Here is a 22,642-nt window from a genome sequence, read left to right as displayed (position 1 = left end):
AAACAAGATCAATTGATTGATCTATCTATCCGCTTATGAATGGTACAGTCCCATTTTTCATTTTAACCTGCGCCTTTTTTGTTAAGTGTTTATGGAGTTTGGCTTTGCAGGCTTTGGCCATTACACTGAGCATCCTATTTAACAGATGCTCTTAACCATGCTGCTCTCCTAGGGATGGTTACTTTGGGTTTGAAGATACAAAGTGGTGAATTTCCTGGGCCAAACTGTGTCAGTGTCACATCTCCCTACTCGCCAGGCCAGCAAGAGAAAGGAGCAGGAAAGGGAGCACAGAAGCTTCAGAGCATTCTTCTCCTTTCTTCAACCCTATGCTTCTTCCTGTCCTTCTCCTCTTGCATGCTCCCTCCCTTACTTCTCCGTTCCTGCATCCCATTCCTCCCACCTGCCACTGCACTTCATTCGTACACTCTGCTGCCCTGCAGAGGCATCACTGCAGTTCGAGCCTTGCCCCCGGGTGTGTTTACTGCTGTTGTCTCAGCACTGGCTCCTCTGGTCTACCCCTAACCTTTTTATTTTTATTTTTATTTCCATTTTAAATTAATTTCCCTGTAGATTTTAACCACTCCATTTTCATTTACCCATTTTGTTCTTCCTCTCCTCCCTTCCCCACCCTCCTCTTCCTCCCCCCGTTCCCTTTGTCTGTCTGTGTCCATCCCTTACCCTACCACAGAAAACCTCTCCTCTCCCCTCAGTATAAAGCAAGAGCCTCATGGAGCCTCTCTCACCCCTTTCACCCCCACCACGCCGGCCGGCTCTGGGCAGGCTGACCTTCAGCCCTTCCACATGGCCCTTTCAGACGATGCGTCCACGCCTTGCTACAGTGCCTTCCTTCATCATGGTGCCCACTTTGGGCAGTCCAGCAGCCAGCCTCTGATAGCAGGTAACCGGCCTTGGCCACAAACTCAGTGGGGATGCTGCAGGAAGGGGTTCAGTTTCGTCTGATGGGGAGGCCAGAAAATGCTGCAAGCTCTTTGAGTGCAAGTGTGAATCACAGCAACATTTTTCTAATTCTGTGTATGCAGCATGTGTTCTCAGCTCCATGGAGAGTCACAAAAAGATTTCATGCTAGTCCTTCATTTTTGTAGACTAAAATGGGAAAAGAAACTGTAACTACATAGAAGTGGCTGATGTCCCAGTTGGATGAGTTTGGGGTTTAGTATGGAACCATTTATATTGCAAAATCTTGTGTTACCTAAAGAGCCATAATGCCCTGTGTACCATAGGCACGGCCAGAGTACTGTGTGTTAGTCTAAGGTAGATGACTGTGGCTTGAATAACCTAGCCAGCTCTAGGACTGTCAGATAGGTAGTTCAGCGTGGACTGTAAAAACTACTAAGACGGTGGATAAATACCTAAGCAGTTAGCGAGCACTGCCACAGCTAGACTGTGAGCAGTACTTGTGTCAGCTAGTTTGGGAGTATGAGCAGGTACCTTTACAGAGCAGACAGAGCAGCCAAGAAGCAAGGCATGATATCTGAGTGCCACAACCAGGAAAGGTTGGTCAGAGACCATAAAGTTTTATAGCCAAAGGAACAGGTGGCCTTCAAATGAAGAATAGAAGTGAAGAAAGTAGCTTGCAGAAGATGGCAGCAGCAGGTGGGAATAGGGAGCATAGAGGAAGAAGTTTAAGGTAGGCACCAGGGGAAACTCTTGTGGAAGATGACTGAAGCACTACGTTGCAAAAGCTGAGCAATGGCTTGATGAAAAAGTGAGAAACATCTTAGTGTTAAGAGATCCAGACTTGGCGATCACTGAGGCTGCTGTTACCCCACTGTCAAAGAACAGCATCTGGGCTTTTTCAACAAACCAACTGTTCCGAATGCAGATTACAGATCCTGATGCACAAGAAACAAATCTTACCTCTGCCTCCTCCATGCTCCTACATTATTTTTCTCTTTTGACCTAACATTCTCCCTTTGTCCTGTCGGGTGAGACTTGCATTTCTAAAGCTCCTCCCTATAGGAAAACAGCAAACAAACAACAGAGAAGACTTTTGCGCTCTTAACACTGTCTTGGTCCAAATCTTAGTGCAGGCAGTGAGATCCCCTAAGCTCTGGATATTGGCATTTCCCAAGCCAAGGATTCCCTGACAGAGTCTCTCCAACAAGACAGTTCTACAGGGATGCAGACACATATGACATTCCCCTAACCTAGAAGACACCGTGTTTCAGGAGATGCAGTTGCCTTAGTATGTTTTTTGAGAATTAGACACAGGAGAAAATGTTGAAAAGCATAAAGAACAGTGATAAAGGTACTATGTTTATCACTCAAAAGGCTCTTGGAGAAGGTAGAGTGGCTAGAACTGGCAACATGTTATCAACAGGACAGATACTAGTTTTGTCATAACCCTGGAGTACCAGAATTAAATAATCCTGTTTACCTGTTGACAGCGAGAGGACATAAGGGAAGGGGGCTGGTTGTACGTAGTAGCATTTTAAGAGTCTCTCTGTGGGACTCTTATTCATACTGCTCATGCTCTACTGGTTTGTTATTTTCTTTTTCACAATTTGGATTTGACAGATGACCGCTTCCCAGTGAATTATCCATACTGACTTTGGAGTATCAGCCTCCGCGCGCTCATGTCTGAATAAAAATATAGGGGTGTACATGCCTAAATCAAGTAGGAGAATGTGTGTGTATGTGTTCCCACTTGAATGGAAGTGTCAGAATGAATTAATTTTGCTTGCTACTAAATAATGTTCTCTCTAAACTTTTCAGTGACACTGTTTTCTCACTCATCACCTGCTGTTATGTCTCAGACTAGTCAATCTACGAAACTAAGGGGACAGGATTTTTAAACACAAAACTTTCTTTCCTCAAAAGAATGTGGAAAAAAACCCCACATCTAGTAGGTGTTAGTCATACTGCTTAATACACAAATCACTAAAGCAATCATGGTGATAAAAGAAGAGAAGAGTGTAGGATATAATTCCCTGGGGCACTATATACTTATTTTATCAATATCAGGGAGTGGCTAGAAAATGGCTCAGTCACTATCTAGTAGTTCAGTGCCCATTATCTAAGGTGAGGTGAGTTAGGAATGTTTGCCATGGTTCAGGAACCTCTTCAGGGACAAAAAAAGAACTTGCTTTTCTTTTTTATTGAGCAAATCACTTCAGCAATCTTTAGTCAAAATCTATGAACACAATGACACTGGCTTAGCTCACCCCATTGTAGAGAAACTTCCCCTTCTGGGAGTTAGAATTAATTCTTCACGTTGATTCAGTTTTTGCTCTCTTATATAACTTCTATTTATTCCTAATTCCTCTGCCAAGTTTCATGCTTGTTCCAGGGCCTATTTCATCAATTATTATTCTATTGTTAGTAGAGCTAAACCAGTTCGTATTCTTCTTTCATTCACATACCTCAGCACAGTTCCAGTGACTCCAGTGGTATTAATGGGCCTTACTTAAACAGTCATTTCTAAAGGAGATTCAGACTCCAGTACTCCTTCCCATTAGAACAGACAGAATAGAGAAAATGAAAAAGAAAAGAAAAAAAAAAAGGCAAGAAACGGCACAAACTTCTTGGTGAGCTACAGCTCACCTAGGGAATGTAAAAAGCTTTGGATGATTGGAACAGGCTGAGATCTCAGTAGGCAGCACTGGAGGTTGAGCTGTAAATCTCCCAGCTGCTGTGGGGGAAAGATTATCTTAATTTATTTAGCCTTTTTTTTTCTTTTCCTTTTTTTTTTTTTTTTTTTTTGGTTTTGGCTTGAAACTCCCAGCAGCTTCTGAGATGATTTTAGTTCATTTAAATGCAATAAGCACTAACAACAAAATGCCCTTCTGGCTGGCCCATTTTCAGACTAACCAATTCAAATGAGGAAATGCCTCTGGCATCAACCAAGAAGCCTCCAGCTGCACTTCCTAAGAGATGAAAAATAAACTGCAATCATCCACCCAGTCCACACCCCTCTCTATTCCTTTGGTGGAGAAAAGATACAAAGACTTTGGGGATTATTAACAAAAACTTTTATTTGTGCTAAAAATGAAGTGGGAATCAAATTAAATCCCTCAACCTTATTATCATGTGTATTACACCAGCAACTGGAAGGACTCCAGCCAGCATTGGATCTCTCTTGTGCTAGGCACTGTGTAAAAGTAGTAAGAGTGTGTCCTTGCCCCAAAGAGTTTGCAGCATAAAAAGAAGCACACAGCAGTGAAGTGACTTGCTTGCCTAAAATCATCAGCAGGTGAATTGGTGAGGTGGGAACAGAGAAGGGCACAGAAAACTCCTGAGTCACTTTGCAGTGCCTTACACTTTACTCGTGAGCTGTAACATTACCACAGTCTTGGAACAGCATCGACTGCATGTCGGCAATACTCTGGCAATGAATATGCTGCCATTCTCTGTGCAGCTCTGGCCATTTTGATTTAGTTAAAATAGATCTAAAATTGCTAGCAGGCTCAAGTATCTACAGTGAAACACAACCCATTCTTTTGAGCCTCAAGAAGACAAGTTTTAACGTCCATCCTTACAGTCTGAGATCAGAAGAGTCACAATCTTCCACCAAAACTTTTCAATGGAAGGTCAGCAGATATATGAGAATGTCACACAGCACTTGCCTATCAAGCTGCTCGTCACTTGATGGTGGGACAAAGGTGATATCAAATCAGTACGGATGATCCTATCACTATTGACCATCTATCCTGATTCTTTCCCTTTCCAGGTCGTGATATGGCAAGCACCACCTTGCCTGGCTACCCGCCCCACGTACCCCCAACTGGACAAGGCAGCTACCCAACCTCAACTCTTGCAGGAATGGTACCTGGTAAGTCAACCTCCAGACTTCAGTAATGGCGCACAGGGGTTTGAACAGTATACTGCTACTGGAAGAGCTTTCACGGCTATAGCTACGGCTTTCCTGATAGTAAGGCCTGTCCTCTTCAGAAAGAAAACGTCAGGTGCCTATGACCAAGATAACTAACAATTCATTCTGTAACACATCTCTCCACAGTAACTGATTCACTGCTGCTATGGGCAACTAGCTATCTATAACCCATGGTAATTAATTAACCTTAGTATTCATTAGCTAATGTAATTATCTTCCAATGTCCCATGCGGATTATTATGTACTGTTCATGGCTCAGGATATTCAGCTATCCACTAACTTAGGGTAACAACTTACTTTCTATCTAAAGCCAGGACATCTAACTGCAAAACATCAATGGTAATTTAATACTTGCAATTTTTGGAGAGCTACTGTCCACAAGCTAAACTAGTTAAGAACTCAGGAGTGATTAGCAGTATTTCAGGAGAAAATAGCTGTTCCCTTTCAACAACCAACTACTTACTCGCATCTTGTTTGCTCCTACCTTCTTAATAAGATAATGCCTACAACCCAAGAAACTACCTACCTAATCCTACATTTGAAAGCAAACTATTTCTTTGCTACCCAATGCTTTTGAGAAATACCTTCTCCTGGCAAATGCACTTACACTGCCCATTGTTCAGGGAGAGCAAAGGACCATTTACCCCGGGACAGCTGAAAAGGTCACTGCCCCAGGCTGCATTCCCTACCCCTCTGATGGAAGCTCGCCTCAGTGGACAGATGAATAGGCAGTTTTCATTTCTCAGGCATGCTAGCTCAGAACTCAGAACTGTATCTGCCACTGATTTCTGTTTATGTTGACACCCTGGAATGTGAATTGTGATAGCAGATACGCTGTCCATTCTGCAACCTTTGCTACAGGAGGGATGGCCCCAGACAACAGCTATGACGCGAAACAGCAGAAAGCTGAGAGCAGAAAGCTCTTACATCATCCTGCTAGGATTTGTTTGGGCTCAGGAGCCAAAATCCTAACTTAATCCCTGTACAAATCTTGGGACAGCTAAACAAACATACATTATAGAGAGTACAGATAATCAGTGGAATTATCACAGATAGGATATGTTTGCAGGTCAGAATCTCAGTATCTTTAAACAACAAATCACTGCTTTCACACCATGAGGTGCAGGTATATACCTCATTCCAGAAACAAACTACCTACTGCTTATATTCCTAAAATATGCAACAAAATCTGGGCTCTGCTGTGAAGATGATACGATCAACCTCCAGATCAGGAAAATATAGTGGGTCATACCTCTCTCCAACTGCCACTTCGGTCCCTTGGTATAACTGACCAGCTTACTGAACGTTGGGGGATTCAGTAACACTCAATTAGAGAAAGTTTTTCCTGTGGCCTGCTTGGGCATCCTGCAGTACTTGTTGCATCTTTCTGCAAAGCATCAAGTACTGACTGTTTCACTCATATTCCACTGGTCAGAGCGAGCCTGGCAGCCCTTCTGTCCCAGCCCTGTAATGTTACTTAAGACAACAAGCTGGAAATAAAGAGGCTTCCTGAGAAGGAACACAAGACTGGCTTCAGTGGCTCACACTGCAGGTATCTCTAGCTATACTACTCTCTCTCAGGGGCCAAAAGCAAAGCCTGGGGAAGGACAGTAGGAAGAGTAGGAAAAGCATGCAGTGGTACTTACTCAGAAGGTCTGCCAGCCTCCAACAAGTTGCAACTCAGAAACTTCCTAAGTAGAGTTTGTATCTGTCTAGCTAATATTAATCACCCTTGATGAATTCACCTCCACAAACCTGAACAGTCTTTCCTGAACCCATACCAGCTTTTAACATCTCTAGCAATCCGGCAAGGAGTTCTGCAGCTTAACTACATATCGTGTAAAAACCACCTCCCTTCATCTCTTCTGACCCCGCCACCTGCTAGGCTCACTTCATGCCTCATAGTTTTTGTATGAGAAGACTAAATGTGTCAAGATTTAAATACAGATACTAAGAAACACTGTTAGAAGAGGTTCCCAGAGCATGGATTGCACAGCATACAGGCCTCATAAGATCCTCCGCGCTTACTTGCTACCTCTGTTAAGAGTCCACGCTGAAAAGGGAAAACAGAATATGATGTTGCTAACGGTTCGTTACATGTCCCTTTCTTACATGCAAGAAAGATCAGGGACCAATGCTTTAAGTATATTAGAAACAAGAAGACAGTAAGATGACTGATCAGGAGTATCTTTAACGAACATACAGACATGCAAACAAACCTCATTGTCCAGATGTGAGTGAATATGATGAAGAGGCTCTAACTTCTCTAAATAGAGGTTCTGATCTAAAAATAGAACTGGTCAGAAAATAGAATTTCCAACCCATCCAAAACTCTGAGTTCTTGACATTTCTTTTCATCTGCATTGGGATGAGGAGTCAGAATCTTGAAATAGTTCAATTTGCAAGCATCAGGATGAAACATTTCAATAATGTCAACATGTTCTAGATGTCAAGAAATATTAGAATAATAAAAGAGTTGAAAGGAAATTAAATGAGATGAGAAAGGTAAAATGAAACAAAACAAGAAAGTCGAAACATAATACTTTGTATCAATTTGCAATCATTTCAAAACTTTTCTTTCCAAAACTCCATTGAAACTGACAGGCTCATGCAAAACATTTCCATTTTGATGAGGCAGCATTTTCCAGCGGAAAACTGTTTCTGAGAGGATTGTTTGACCAGTGCTAACCAAAGCTTCTCTATTCTATCCATGACAACCTCTCACTAAACTTCTAGTTGTACAGTCTAGAGAAGAGCTTGTCTCCAAGCACGGCATCCATGCAACATGGTCAGTCATGCATGCAAATATCTCTGAGATTTACGCAGATGATGTGGTAAGATATATATTCCACATTTGCACTTGCCTGTAGCTTCACGTCACAGGCAGATGTGGAGGAAAGCCAGTAAGTCTCTGAGTGCACTCTTGAAAAAGAAGGAGCTAGTCAGTCAAAGAAGCACGAATCAGGTATTGTGCTACACTTAATTCGTGAAATGCTCCCTACAAAGGTAACAGAGCACCTTTGATCCCTGACTCACTTCTTCCTCTTTCCCAGAAAGGCCATCAAGTTTCTGCAAACTGTTTAGTGAAGTGAGCATCCTCAGAAAGGAACTGCAGTTTGCACAGAGCAGCGCAGAGCCTGCAGAGGGCTGGTGATGGCAACGGCAGGGAGTCGTTAAACAGAATCCAATGTTGATGAGGAAATTACACTTGTTTCATTAGTGATCGGGGAAGGCGATAGCTCAGTTCCTCTTGGTCACAGTTGAGCTCAAAAGCTCATTATCCTGCTGCATGCATGCTTTCACTCCTCGTCAATAAACACCGTTTCCAGTGGCTGCCCTCCCTCCTCCCTGCCTCTCCATAGCTGGGGCTCTTTCTCCTCTACTTAACCTGTGGTTCAGGATCACTATAAACAGTTTAGGGTGACAACTCAAGAGAGGGTTAGAAAGAAGTCTTGAAATATCAGAACAACTTCTCTTGTTGTAGAGAAGTGATCTTTATATGAGGCAATCCAAAGCAGGAATTCTCATCTGGACTGTTTTTTCCTCCTTTGGGGGCCAAATTTACCCCAGCATATCCCACAGATAAGTCACTTCAGTGGAGCTAAACCTGGTTTATGCTTGGCTTTTTGCCCTTCTATCATCTCCCACAGCAACCTGATTATCTTAGCAGGTTTCATCTTCTCTTTCCCAGCTACCTGTCTGGATTTTCAGTGCAGGATTTTAGATATGGAAACATGTTGAGTCATTATCATTAAAGCAGTATTTAGCAAGGTCTGTCACACAATAAGAATTTTTATGCTGAAAATAAAAACTACTCTGACTAAAAGACTGCTGGATGGTAATTGCTATTGATACATACACCTTCTCATAATGACTACCTAGATTATTATTCTGAATGTCTTTAAAAGACCTGTCTGGACAAATTCTCCTCAAGTTTAAATCAGTGCAAATCCGTTGACTTCAATAGACTTCACTTCTCCCATCTGAGAATCTGTGGGTTTGGCTTTAACCCTCCCATGAGGAAAGATTTGCAGAGATTACAGTATAATCAATTGACATTTCTTTGGTAATTGTATCACAGGCATTCAGTATATCCTGCACTCCCTTTCTTTCCCATTCCAGGGTATCTAGCAGCAATCCTAGGAGCTTTCCAAACACTTTTGCTGTAACAAGAACTCCAGCTCCCCACCCAGAGCAGACCAGAAGCTGGTAGTTACTCTGTTCTTTCACTGTCCCTACAGTGCATGATAGTGCCCTTCAGATGACACGAATCATTCCCAGCCTGTCTGTATGCTTTAAACTGAGGTGGTGACTAGACAAGGGCATATCCTTATGTAACAGAATCATAGATTTTTAAGACTGCAGAGTTTGTTGTGGTCATGTATTTTGAATGCCACACTATACCTCCTCAGTTATTAAATGTAATTCCCTTAGCCTTGCACTTCCCTTCCCCTTCCCTCAGCCTAGAAAGCAAGGAGACCCTGAGCCTTACACGCAATAAACCTGGGTATTTAAGAAGACTCTAAAATATTCAGACGTTGTTTCAGAGTGTTATTACATCACAAAGTTTACAATCATTTTGGTGTGAGCCTATTTTACCAACGTGGAAAAGGGAGCTGTAGCCCAGCTTGTCTTTCAGATTTAAGGCAGCACCTAAAGTACAGACCATTAGCAAATTCTCTTCTGGAACTGGAATGCAATGTGTTTTCATTATAACTCACTGACTAAACATAAATGTTGGTCCCATCATATACGGATCACTTTTCTGACATCACTGGACAGCGTAAGACAGAAAGACTCATGCATTTTCACTTTTGTGTTTCGTATTTAACACTACCATACTCTGAGAATATTTCCAATAACGAATTTGAACCATATTCTTCTCCACAAATACTTCATAATCTGCAGCACCTAAAACTAAAATCTACCAATGCAAATCGCCATCAACAGAACTGCCCCTTGAAGCTCCACCATGGCTGATGTCTGCTGTCTTGAAATTACCACAGAGCCTTTTTAGATCAGGTTTTAGATTAGATTTAGGTTTTATTAAGAAGAAAGCTGAGGGCTAACTGTAGAAAAAACTTGCGTATACAATCCTAATGCAAGCAGACAATCAGAAATCAGAAGGCAAAGAAAAATAAAACATTTTGTTTATCTGTATTATTGAATTTCATTATTTTGAAGTAATGCCTTGATTCTGAAGAGGTCAGCCTTATGACTTTCAATTGTTTAGGCAAGTAACATTGCACTAACAAACACCATCCTGAAGGACAAAATCTCAGCTAGGCAAGGAAGCCATATATAACAGTTTTCCTGGTGGCACACAGATTCAACGTGAAGATTCACCTGATGGAGTAGTAGACACAGATCTTCATTCTTACCTGTATTTCACACATTCCTTGCTATCTTCCAGGGAGCGAGTTCTCGGGGAACCCGTACAGCCATCCTCAATACACAACTTACAACGAGGCCTGGCGATTCAGCAACCCAGCATTACTAAGTGAGTACCTTTTTCCCGCAGCACACCCCTAGCTTCGCGCTCCTTCTGTTTGTCTCTTTGTTTTCTTTTCTTTGTTTGTTTGTTTTTGAAAGGGGCCTATACGTATTTGGCCATGTGAAAGACCTCTTTCCTTGCTCTCCAGTCCAGTGTCTAGATAGATACATATCTGACATGCATTTTTTATCAGTTCTCTTTCACAAGATGGTTCAAAATTCCAGTCCAGTGCTGTCTTCTCCTTGGCTGCATCCATAGTCTATTCCAGACTAGATCAGAAGTTCAGTTCAGGTTATGCTCCTCTCACAGGCTGCAATCAGCATCCATTCAAATTCTGTTCAAAAATCCAGATGAGGTTTCAATACTTTCCCAATATAAACTGAGAGTCAATACCTGGGGATCCTTGTATCTCATAAAAGTTCTTCTCATAGGACCAGTTGGAACAGTGTCCAGTATGGGAGACAGGCTACAGCACTATGTTTATAAATGGCTGGTGTAGTTTTCTTGCAGTAATACTTAGCTTCAGGGACTCTAATATACCTAGAAAAAGTCAGGTTTTTTTTGTTTTTTTTTTTTTTTTTTTTTTTTCCCCAGAGAGTGAAAAAAATCCCCTAAGACTCTGTCTTCTAACACAACATTTCTTTGCAAGGGAACAGGAGGAGATTTATTATATGTAAAATAAATCAGCTGTGATTATGAACTACATAATAACTTAGGTTTAACAACTGGATAATGGATGCACATTTTATTCCAGCGTTGTTAAATCTCCGTAAATATGACCTTTATAATCAATCACTATTTAACACACACTCAATAACCATCCAGAGAACTTTTGTTCCAAATGCAACCAAAATCCCAAGCAATGAAACAATGGAATTTTGATTCATTTCTCCTCTCCTGTTTTTAAATCTGACTCACAATACTCAATCACATATGTTCAGAACATCCAGCCCTCCAGCAGCTTGTCACTGTAGATCAGGTGTGAGACATTTCTGCTGCAACGCTCACACATGCTTCCCTCTCAGCTCTTCACTGATGGTCAGAAGGAGTAAAAGATCCCCTTCCCCTAGAGGGGCTTCAGACCCAGAGGCCCCAGTAATCTCTCTTCACTGAAGTACGGTCCTCCATTGGCTTCAACTGGTAGCCTTTCACTACTCCCATCAAGAGCTGAGTCCCCAAGTTATTTCTTTTGATTCCTTTCGTTTTCTTCCCTTCTTTCCTTTGTTTTTAGTTCTCCTTTGTTTCTTTTCTTTGTTTGATTGTTTTATTTTTTATTTATTTTATTTTTTTACTGTTTGTCCTTTCAACCAGTCCATTCTTCTCCTGTGTTAACTTTCAGGTTCCCCTTATTATTATAGTGCCACATCCCGGGGCTCCGCACCTCCCACTGCTGCCGCTGCCTATGACCGCCACTAGTTACCATGGAAACCACATGAAACTGCAGGGCGACAGCTTAGGCCTCCATATTGTACCTGTCTGATCAACTCCCTCCATCCCTGGGAAGGGTGAAGAGAACTTCTCCGTTCCTCCCCACAGTCCAGCTCCTTCCTCTTTGCCATGAAGGCGCCGGACCAAGTGCTCACAACCTGAGACTGAGAAACCCACCTCCCCTGCGCTCCACCCTGCACTCCATCCCGCCTCCTCTCACCAACATCGGGAAGAGCCTCAGGCCAAGACGCGTGCTGCGCGAACCCTTCAAAGCACCTCGGCAAAGTCCAGCTGTTCAAACTCTCCTCGATTTCCAAGACTTAAGGGGAACTGGGAAGCAATGCAGCTGGCAGCCTTTGCCTTACAGGACCCCAATCTTCTGGGATTGGTAAGGGCAGAGGGAAGCAGGGGAGAAAGCCACTCGCAAAACATTGTTCCCCAAAGAAATGTTCTTCTGTGGTGGACTCTTCAAAATCTAAGACCATTGATGATTACCCTGTTTCCAGGACAGAGCGAACAGGCTGGCTAGAGCGGAGAAGGCAGTACAGAGGCCTGACCTATCTGGCAATGAAGAAAAGGACCAAGTAATTATCTGCACGCCAAGAGGGGTTCTCTGTGCACCTCATCTCCACTCTTCAACTTGGCTTCCTCCACGGTTGGCTGCAGCCCACCCACATGTGGTGACTTTGCAGGCCAGAGTTGGGGTAAAACTCACACATGCACCCACAATTTCTGTGACACACAATCAGCTCAGACAGAAGGATGGAGCAACATTTACAAACCGGCCGACGAAATGAAGAAATATATAAATAGATATATAAATATAACTGTGTTTTTATGCTTTGTCATGAAGGTCTGTAAAAAGGAAAAAAAAAGAACAAATCCCCAATTTTCTAAAAAACTCAAGCAAACAAAAACAACAAAAAAACAAAATAATAATTAAAAAAGCCTACAAAAATAAAACTCCAAGTCCCATCCCTCCCTGCCACCTGAATGGCAGACAAGTTCCTCTGACGTTTGATGCTCCTCTCTCACTCTCGGGTTTTGTTTCCTTTCTGTTTTGCACTACAAAGGGATGGTGGTATTGGAGAGGATTGGATGCCAGCTCCGCCCCCATCGCCTCCTCCTCCTCCCCCTTTCCCAAATCCTGTCTCTGGGGAGCAGTGTGGACAAGTCACATTTGACAAAGTTACCAAACACATCAGTCGACAAAAAAGCACTCTGAGCCAACAAACATTTTCCATGTCACTGGTTGGCAAACAAAGAAAACAAGCCCAGCTGCGCTCTAACGGCGCTTTGTGGTGGAAAGGAAAGTGTGGGGCTTCATGTGGGCCCATGTGATTGCCCTCTGGACAGCTAAGACTGAGATGGACAAATTCAGGATTGGCTAGGATTATTGCTTGGTTCCCTAGCCCTTAGGTTTCTCACCCTTTACCTTAATCCCTGTACCCATGCCTACTTCAGTTCACCTACTCCCGACTTCCACAATTTTAGATGTGCCCTACTCCATTCTCCAGACTCCGACAGTCTGATGGCAACACCCTCGTTATCTGTGCCCAACACCTAATTTCCTAACCACTACAGCCTTGCTATCTGGGCCTCCTTTGTTCCCAGTCTGTCTCCTTCTACACCTAGTAATTTATAGGCATACATTCAAAACGGTATGCCTGCATCCTACCAGCTATTCCCTGCATACAGCCTCATCTTTTCATCTTCAACCCTATACTGTGCACCTAATATTTACCCCTTAACCCAAATGCTCATCTGATGATTCTCTAGGGATTATCTACTCTTTTTGGTTCTCAAGTGACTGGCAAACACTGCTCTGCAAAAGACTAACTGTCAACAGAAATGCTTATCACTCCTGTTTGTCAGCAAACTCATAAACTGTTTCTTGCACTGACACTTCCTAAAACATACTCAAAGAAAACACGAAGGCAGCCATAGCCTACCCCCAGGGCATCAAGTCTGCCAAAGTAGATCCTTGTTGTTTTAGATTTTTTTTATCATATAGAACTAGCGGGCTACTGCCCATGAACCAAGACAGGATTGAGAATCAAACCCCCGAGGGCATAGAAGTGAAAAGTGGAGCAATCTGTACAGCCAACATTATGTATAAAACCCCAAGTTCCCAGCCTCTGAGGAGATGTGGTTGTGGACTCAGTATTCTGTCTCCAAGTTTAACTTGTGTGTATGAAATCCATCATCAGTAAACAGCTGTGTTGATCCCAAAGGCCCCTTTCACCTAACACTTTTAGCCTTTGCATGGCTCTAGCTGGTTGTAGGTCTGTCTTCTTAATAGGATGCCCAAATGATAAGTGTGTGGGGTGGGGGGTGTTTACATAGAAGATATAGAGCTAAAATCTGTTCCTGTACAGAACGAAATCAAAGAGGTCACTCCTAATCTTTTAAGTGTTACTACGCACCTCTTACTTGTGCATAACCTGCTGTGAATAGCAGAGGTGTTACACTGTCACTGAGACCAGAATTTGGCCCATTATCTCATTCTATTCTGTATGAGAAACAAATGTTAATAATTTCTAAAAATTTACTTTTAGTACCCCTTCTGTTTTCCTCCATAGACACCAGATGGATGCTGGACCCTGTTAATAGTCTCCTGTTTAGTCTCTCAGTACAGCCTTTGCTCTGCTTGTGCAGTCCAGCTTCACACAGCACGTGGTGAAGGGCAGAGGCAGTAAATCAGTGTACTGGCAGCTAGAACCTCCTGAAGAGGCTAGAGAGCAGCAGGCTGACACACCTCACACTTGGCAATCTGCAGTCCAGGAAGCCACTACAGAGAAGCTAGTAGTTGAGAAATGCTTGTTTTTAGAATGGTGCTTTGCTAAACTTGAGACACAAAATAGGGTGTGAAAGCAGAATTTGGTTGGCTCACTCATGGCTGGCTTGATTTGGCCCTCAGATGGCCAAATCCATTCATTGTTGGAGTAACTCCACTGATAAATGGGGATTTCCACTAGGCATTAGATTGGTCTGGAAAGTTCATAAGTATAGCAAGCAGTTTAATCAGGAAAAACAAAAGGAAAGCAGAATTATGCAAAGGACTGGGCAGTCTAATCCTCTACCACCACCATCTGTAGACCCCCATGCGAATGTACTGAATTACATTTGCCAAAGAGTTTCTTGTGTTGGTTGTTTTGATTTACAGTCGGTGGATGCATTGTAAAGCAGTATTATAGCTAAAGTCTAGTAGCTGACACGGGGATTTATGTGGTGATATTATGCAGAAGAAAACCATCAATATTCATATAGATTCCATTAGACTGGACTATGCAGGAAACGCAAAAATTCTACCAATTATTTAATATTATGTTATTTGCAAAAACAATTGCTGCTTTGTAGGAAGATAATGTGTGTAATGTGAAGGCAATTCCTCTTGTATATAAGTTCATCTCCATCTTCATCATGGTAGTTATTAAAACAGCCTCGTCTCATCCTGTAGATAAGGAACACGCTGTCTGTACTGTGCGAGTCTTGTTGTGCTCACTGAAAACAAAACGATGTATTCAATAAAGCACAGCACAAATCCAGAACCTGAGGGAACAGCCAAACCTTGGAAGGACTCCTTCCCCAAAAGGCCAACAGTTGCTTTATTACAGGTGGATTTTTCTTTCTTTTTCTTAAAAGAATTTTACAGGCAAAATGAAAACAAAACATCGGAGGAAAACATCACTATGCAAAAACTAGTGAAGTCTGTCACTCACATCTCTGCCATTCTGCTGTCCTCTCCCTTCCCCCCATTTCTTTATAACCCCCTCTTTCCGCTTCATTTCTATCCCTCTCTTTTGTTTAGTTGTTCCCACTGTTTTTGTGCATTCTCAGTGCATTTTTCTATCCAGAGAATCCAGATATCAGAGCAAGTATCTGGGAGACAGAACTCCCCAATTCTCCTCCTGGCTCTAGAGAACCTTTGTCAAGTCCGATTTCTTCCCCATGCCTCTGTTCCAATCTTCTGCAAAATGGGGAGAGCAACACACCCTAGCTCACAGGAGTACTGTGGAGCTGCATTAATTAACACTGGCTCAGTGCTTTGAGATCCTGGAAGGAAAATTCTCTCGGAGTGTTAAGTATTATTATGAATAATAATGAATGTTTTCACTACATTTCCCTCTCCTTTCCTTCTTCTCATAAATCACTCTTCATTTCTTTATTCTTCTTCCTGAGCTCTCCCTTTACTTCTTTCTCTTCTTTTCTTTTCTTTTTTCTTTTCATTCTTAGCTCTGCTGCCATGATCGTTTTCTCTAATGGACCCAGCAGAAATGTTGTGTGACTATATCATCTTCTGTCAAAATTTTTCCTGGAGGGGGAGGGATCTTGTGAGTTCTCAAATGATACGCTTTGCTGGAAGGAACAAAGATCTGGTATTTAAAATTGGGCAGCACCTTTGAGGCCTGTTCGCCAAAGCTCCCATGTCCTTTTGGCCCAAAGGAATGTGGGGCAAGAGGAAGGGAGGGGAGCCTGGGGTAGATCCATTACAGCAGACATCTTTGTGACCTGTAAATGTTTGGGGGGGAGGGCGGGACAGCAAAATGAGCCCTGCTGTGTTGAAACAGGGCCAACTCTGCATGCTTTCTGACCCATCAATAGTGATGACTCAAATTTAGAACAAGACTTCAGAACTAATCACAATATGAATGTGAGGATGTTCAACAAACAACAGAAGAATATAAAAACCTGCACCTATTTCTCCTCTTGAATATATAATCATATATGCATATAAACATTTTCCCAAAGGAATTTTTGTTAACTGAACTGTTGGAAAAAAAAAAACACCTCTTTTTCCCTAAGAAAAAGCAGCCCCTTGTGAAAAGGAATCAAAATCACAGCTGCCCCCTTTGGGAGTGACAGAACGAGGGCTTCAAAGGACCCCACAAATACCACCATGTGCTCCTTGGCTGGGTCCAGGATAATGGCAAACTTGCAAGCCAGGAAGGAGAGACCAGATAACAACAATACCAGAACTGAAAACAAATCCAACTATAAGCAGCTCTGCCAATGCTCACTAGGCTAAGCTAGACCTGAGACTGGGAAGGGGGGCCATTGCCAGGTGTAGGGTCATACCCATTTTAGGCTGCTGCAGCCATTCTTGGCTTTTCCTCATCACTTCAGTTCTGTTTGACTCTTTTCTTTTTTCTTTTTTGTGCACATGAGAAATAAAAAGAAATTTTTTTTTGTATGTCACTTTTGTGGCTCCCGGCTTGTTTCTCTTTCCCTTTCTCACTTTCTCTCTCTTCACTCCTCTCTCTCCAGTGGATTCCCCTCGAGGTCTCCAGGATGTTACACCCTTCGGGCACCATGTAAACAATAAACACTATGATTGCTAATAACCGCCGCACCGCATGATGGAAGGCCCTGTACATGCTTGCAACTCCTTACAGCACAATCCAGTCTCCGAGCCTCCACCACCCACCACTCTGCTCCTGTTCACTGCCAGCAGGACTCTCTCCTCTATCGATCTCACTCAACTGACTCCCAATGATCCATAATACATCTGCTGTCCCCAAGTAGTTCAGAAAATCAAAATGCTCTTGGGTAGTCACAATATTAAAAAGATGTGGGGTAACCCAGAGTCCCCTTCCAACTCTACGCCTGTGTTCTCATAACCCCACTTCAGGATTAGTAACACCTGATCAGCATGCCTCTAAAAGGATTTTAATCTTCCAGGATCAGTCCTGGCTCTCCATCAAAGCACTCTTCACTTGTGTGAAGTCTCAGTAGGAGAGAGGATGACTGACAGCTCATATCTTACCCCCACTTCTCTGCTGCCCCATTTTTTGTTTCATGAGAGGAATCCCATTAGCCTGATGTTTTATTGTAGTTTGTGCTCTCTTAATCTCTATCTGTCTTGGTCAGCTGGGGGGCAAAACCAAATGCAAAGTCATTAATAACCCATTCTCCAAACTATTCATCGTCTGCCTAACAAAGAGCTAGACATGGTATTAAGGTATGCTATAAACATACCAAAACCAGAGGTTTCACTCATTTTTTCCTCAGTCAAGCATTAATTCTCCAAGAAGTCAGAAGTAGTTTTATGTCATAAAGGCTGAATAAAAATGTAGCACAAAGTCAGGCTAAGGTAAAGCCATTTTGCTTTTGCAATTTTTAATCATTTTAAAATGTTTTCACAAGAGCTCTTTAAAATCAGTGGGCCAGATTTTCCACTGGTACGCATGTATCCTAAGGAAAGTCTGTACAGAAATGCTTCCAATGCTTTCATGAAGCTTTCTCTCATCAGTCAGTTAAAACTGTTCCTTTTGTTTCAGTTTATATTTTCCTTTCCAGTATTAATAGAATTGGCTGAAAATCCCCCAACAGGGCATTTTCCATAACCGAAAGTCAATTTGTTGAAATCTAAACAGTCTGTAAAACCAATTCAGTTTTCACAATGTTGCAGTAAAACTGCCTGGCAACTATCTTGAAGTAAGAGACCCTGGGTTTCCAGGGCCCACAAGCTGCCAGACAGATAGGTCCAGACTCCGATGTAGTGATAGACCTGCACTATAAATCAGAGCAAAACTAGATTTCAAAATTCTGAAATCTTTTATGCATCAGAATTACCTTTCTCCACCAAAATTTAGGTGATAAGAATCAACCCCTGGATTAACACATGAGATCTTGGATGTTAATCTCACTAGAATTAAAGGAAATTAATTATACGTACATTGACTACCTGATGTTTTCACCTCTGGTGAAAAATCAAGACTCAATAAACAGATGAACTAAAACAAAATAAAATGATTTTCAAAATTCATTCTGATAAAATAATATTAGAAGAAAGAGCTAGAATTTAGGATAATCATCTTACCTGATATCTCACATAACGCAGCCCAGAAAACTGCACCGTGAGGTTCCTACTTAAGTCTCCGTAACTGGTAGTTGAACTATAGCAAAACTTTTGCAATTTCCAAGAACCCATATATCTTAGAAATGGAAATATTTGTGTGAAAGAGCAATTTCTACTATTCTGTCTACTATAACATTCCTCTAATAATCCTGCCATAATCAATGGGAATTCTCAGTGTGAAAATGCCTGTGACAAAACTGAGTGCCACAGTCTGTCTCCAAATGAGGAAAAGGATGTTGTAAGAGATTATGCAGCACTAGGAGAAATCCTCTTTACAATTACTCTAACAAGAAAAATAAAGAAAAATTTGGATAATCTGAGATGATGACAACCTTACTTAAAAACAAGGTATAGGCAAGGAAACACTTGGAACACTTAAGCATGCACAGCGCCAGCCAATCTATCCAGATGATACACATCTGAAGGCATTAAGTGAGCTAGCAGATTTATTTACTAGACCACACACAATCAATTCCGAAAAATTGTAAAGACCTGGGGAAATGCCAAAGACAGAATGACAGCAAACATGGCACCAGTGTTTAAAGTGATCATGAAAATCACTGTCTAGTAAATCTACACACTGATGATTGTATGCAAAGTAAAATGCTTTAAAATATTAGGGGAAGGATCATCTCACTGAACAACTAGTAGTTAATGAACAGTAAACATCCTGTACATAACAAATTCTTGACTGCTTTAGAAAAGAAGCTCGGAATATTCACAGAACAGTTAATTTACCATGATTCAGGAGCTGTCTGCAATGAAGCAAGGAAGTTTGTTCGAGCCTGTACTGCCAGCCCCAAGTACTTGAAAATCATGAATGAAGCACAAAAACAAACAAACAAACAAACAAAAAAACACCCACAAGACTGGAAATCATGTAATTTGTATAATACTTGATACCACTTTGTATATACATACATTTCTATACATATATATGTATAGAAAATAAAAATAAAACAACTTTTGACTTCTAATTTTGCTGTTTTGAAGACGACCACAGTCACATTATCAGTCATGTCTCTTCCACTCCAAGAGTCAAAAATTTGCTGCTTCTTTCAGTGAAAAGTGAGCTTCTCATCATATCACAGGGACCTGCAGTTTAGGGCTTTAGGAAGAAGCTCAAATATCGAAAGACCTGGCATGACCCTGTAAATGCTGGCAAGGCTGATGAGAGCTGATTTGATACCACAGCTTGTCAGCAAAGACTCATTTTTCTCCTGCCTTCTGCTGTGTGAAGTTTTGGTGGAAGCTGCCAATCCAAAGCGTTTGATCCCTTCAGGTTCAAACTCTACTTGAAGCATGCCAATTCTGTCTACATCAGCTGCTCAGGGAAGATTCTTTCTTCCCTGAAGCTTCCCTGCTTCCCCAGAGCAGGTTCTCCCCCATCAGCAACCCTGGCCATTTCCTGCAGCTCCAGTCTCCTTGTCATTTTTTTCTGCCCTTTCCTGCCTTCTCAAGTCTTCTGGTCCAGACATGTTCTCCCTCTGCACTCCTCTCCTATGGAAGACATGGATTTTCCGTACTCTTCATTCTCTGCCTACTACCTTGTCATATCTAAACCCATCCATGTTTCTTGACATGCTAGCTTCCTTTCCTGTCCCTCATATTCCTTGTTCAGACACTACTAGCTTCCCATACACATACAGAGGATTTCTCTATCCTTCTGTTCTTAACCCTACTATTTTCTGCTGCTTTCCACAGTATCTTTCCACTACCACTCTGACAGCAACCAAGCTTCAGTGAAGAACTTTACTATTGGTAGCTTAACTTCCAGTTGCCACACTTTGTAGGCAAATGCTGACTGGCTTACACTGCCACTGCTGATGAATTCAGTCCTAGGAAGGAGACTATAAGGGACTGTCTTAACTCAGTGCAGTGCATAGCCTCGGTTTCAAAGAGAACTACATGCCAGTCTTTGCTGAAGGATAGATTTTCAGTTATGAAAAACGTAACAAAAAAAGGCTTCACTTCTAAATTGTCCCTTTTCAAAACCTATTCTTTGCATCAGAACTACTCTGTTTTTGCCTCTCTACCCACTCAAAAGGAGTGGAATTGTGCTGTTTTCAAAAGACACCCTGGCAATGAAATATTGCAACATAATGACTTTCAGCCTGAGACCAATTTCACGCACACACTGTTGAACATTTATGAAAAGAAGACAAACAAAATCCACACAGAAAACCCAAAGGGTGCAAGACTCAACAGTGTGAAATTTCACACAGACACAGTACCACTATGTGCACAAGAAAGAGGTGTTTTTCCTCCATCAGAATATGCCTCCATCAGAATGCACCTTTAGCTATAGACCTGCATTTGGCCCCTGCTCACTACGCCAAGAAGTGCTTAGTCACAGTGCCTTTATAATAAGGTGGCTTCCATATATGCATTTTTGGGACTCATACATGAAAGTCAAATCATCATTAACAAGCAAATCACCCCAAAGCCCTTTATTTCCAAGCCCTCCCTCTAGCATCAGAACCAATACTTTCTAATTCGTGTTTTGAAGATCTCTAGTTTATTTTTACGAAAAAATCCTTTTAACATAACTAAGGGAAGTGAGCTTATGGGCCTAAATTCACAGACAGCTATTCTTCTACTGATTTTTTTGTTCCTACTATTTGCTAATTGAAAAAGATTGAAGATCACTTTTTCTAGATATGCTTCAAATCCAGGAATCCAAATTTCTACAAAGTAATAACTAGCTAACCAAGTTACCTGTCTAACATACCAGGGAACTTTATATAACCTATCCCACTATTAAAGCTTTGCAGAAATAGGGTAATAGCTTGCTCTCAATGGAGATAACCTTTTATTTTAAGCAGAAGTGGTCCATACCAGGAAGCCCCAGACTGACTGTCTGTGCACAGCACCATTCCTCCTAAATGCCATGGATTGCACGCTTGGAATTGAAGGAGTCCTATATAAAAAATAGTAGTAAAAGAATCCAGCTAAGGCTGCAAAGCTGGGTACCCCAAAGTTAACAAATGCCAGAATATAGGAAGACTAGACAGAACTCTACATATAACGTGCTGGACGGAGCAGGAGAGAAATTAAAAGAACTGGTCATACTTTTTCCTCTTTAATTTTGCAGGGTCTCTAAGGAATATGGGTTAAGATCACCACACCAGTTCACAAGGTCACAAACACAAATGCCTCATACACTCCCACTCCCTGTGTATTCGTCTCCTCTACCTTTCTCCAGTGATTCATTTATGTCGTGCTAGTGTGGTCTACTAGTAGGTTAAAACTGTTAATAAATCAGGATGGGAGCATGTTGTACCTACTTAGTATTCAGTTTGCTCTTTTATAAATGATTTGGTAGAGAATCAGGCCCTCCGCTCTCTCTAGCTGACTCTCATCTGATTCTAATTCAATTTCTCTGCCTATTGTTTATTTCACCGCTCCCCTGTGAAGTGTCAAATGCTGATGTTCCGTCAGCCCAGAACTGTCGTTTATATTTGTCATTCAGTCCTTGTTAAAAAATAAAACAGGACTGCGCCTGCCTTGGCGCTCTCAGCCTGGGAATTCCCTGTGGTAAAATTAGTCCATTTAGATGGAAAGTTTTGTGTCACTCCCCTGTCTAAATTGGCAGATCTGGCTCTTTTGCAAAAACCAATAAACTGTGAACCTTGATGCATCTGTCAATCAAACTCATCTTTCGTGGGCAAAGCCAGATGACAACAAAAGCTGGGCAGGCTCCTCCGATTGGTTCTTCTCATTTAGGCATATCAGGAGGCACCTGTCACTCCTCCGGCTCAGCACCGCGCTCACAGGGACTCCGCTCACGGAGTGATGAATCCTTACTGGGGGCTGGGTTGGGGCTGGGATGGGAAAAAAGGAAGGGGGAGTTTTCAGCTTCAATAAAATCTGCGACTTGGCTCTTTCCTCATGGCTCTGGTGAAAAGCAAGAAATTGGCATCACCTTTTGTTCTGGATGTGTTTTTTTACATATTAAGTGAAGGTTGTGATTTCTTAAACTGTGCACATTTTCTGGTGGCTAAAA

General features: G+C 42.0%; 1 protein-coding gene across 1 annotated transcript in view; it reads left to right on the top strand.

The window, feature by feature from the left end:
• PAX2 (paired box 2) overlaps positions 1-11,786 on the top strand; it is an 85,199-nt gene extending 73,413 nt beyond the window's left edge. The window contains exons 8-10 of the mRNA XM_085324835.1: positions 4,691-4,792; positions 10,266-10,352; positions 11,686-11,786. Coding sequence (XP_085180961.1) covers positions 4,691-4,792; positions 10,266-10,352; positions 11,686-11,762 — 266 coding nt within the window. The 3' untranslated portion in view covers positions 11,763-11,786. The remainder of the gene's footprint in view (positions 1-4,690; positions 4,793-10,265; positions 10,353-11,685) is intronic.
• Positions 11,787-22,642: the final 10,856 nt, after the last annotated feature.

This window comes from Rhea americana, unplaced genomic scaffold (assembly GCF_003343005.1).
Source record: "Rhea americana isolate MKP2758 unplaced genomic scaffold, rheAme1 scaffold_93, whole genome shotgun sequence".
NCBI classification, from domain to species: domain Eukaryota; kingdom Metazoa; phylum Chordata; class Aves; order Rheiformes; family Rheidae; genus Rhea; species Rhea americana.
Note: the sequence above shows the minus strand (reverse complement) of the source record. Positions and strands in the feature narration are given on the sequence as shown.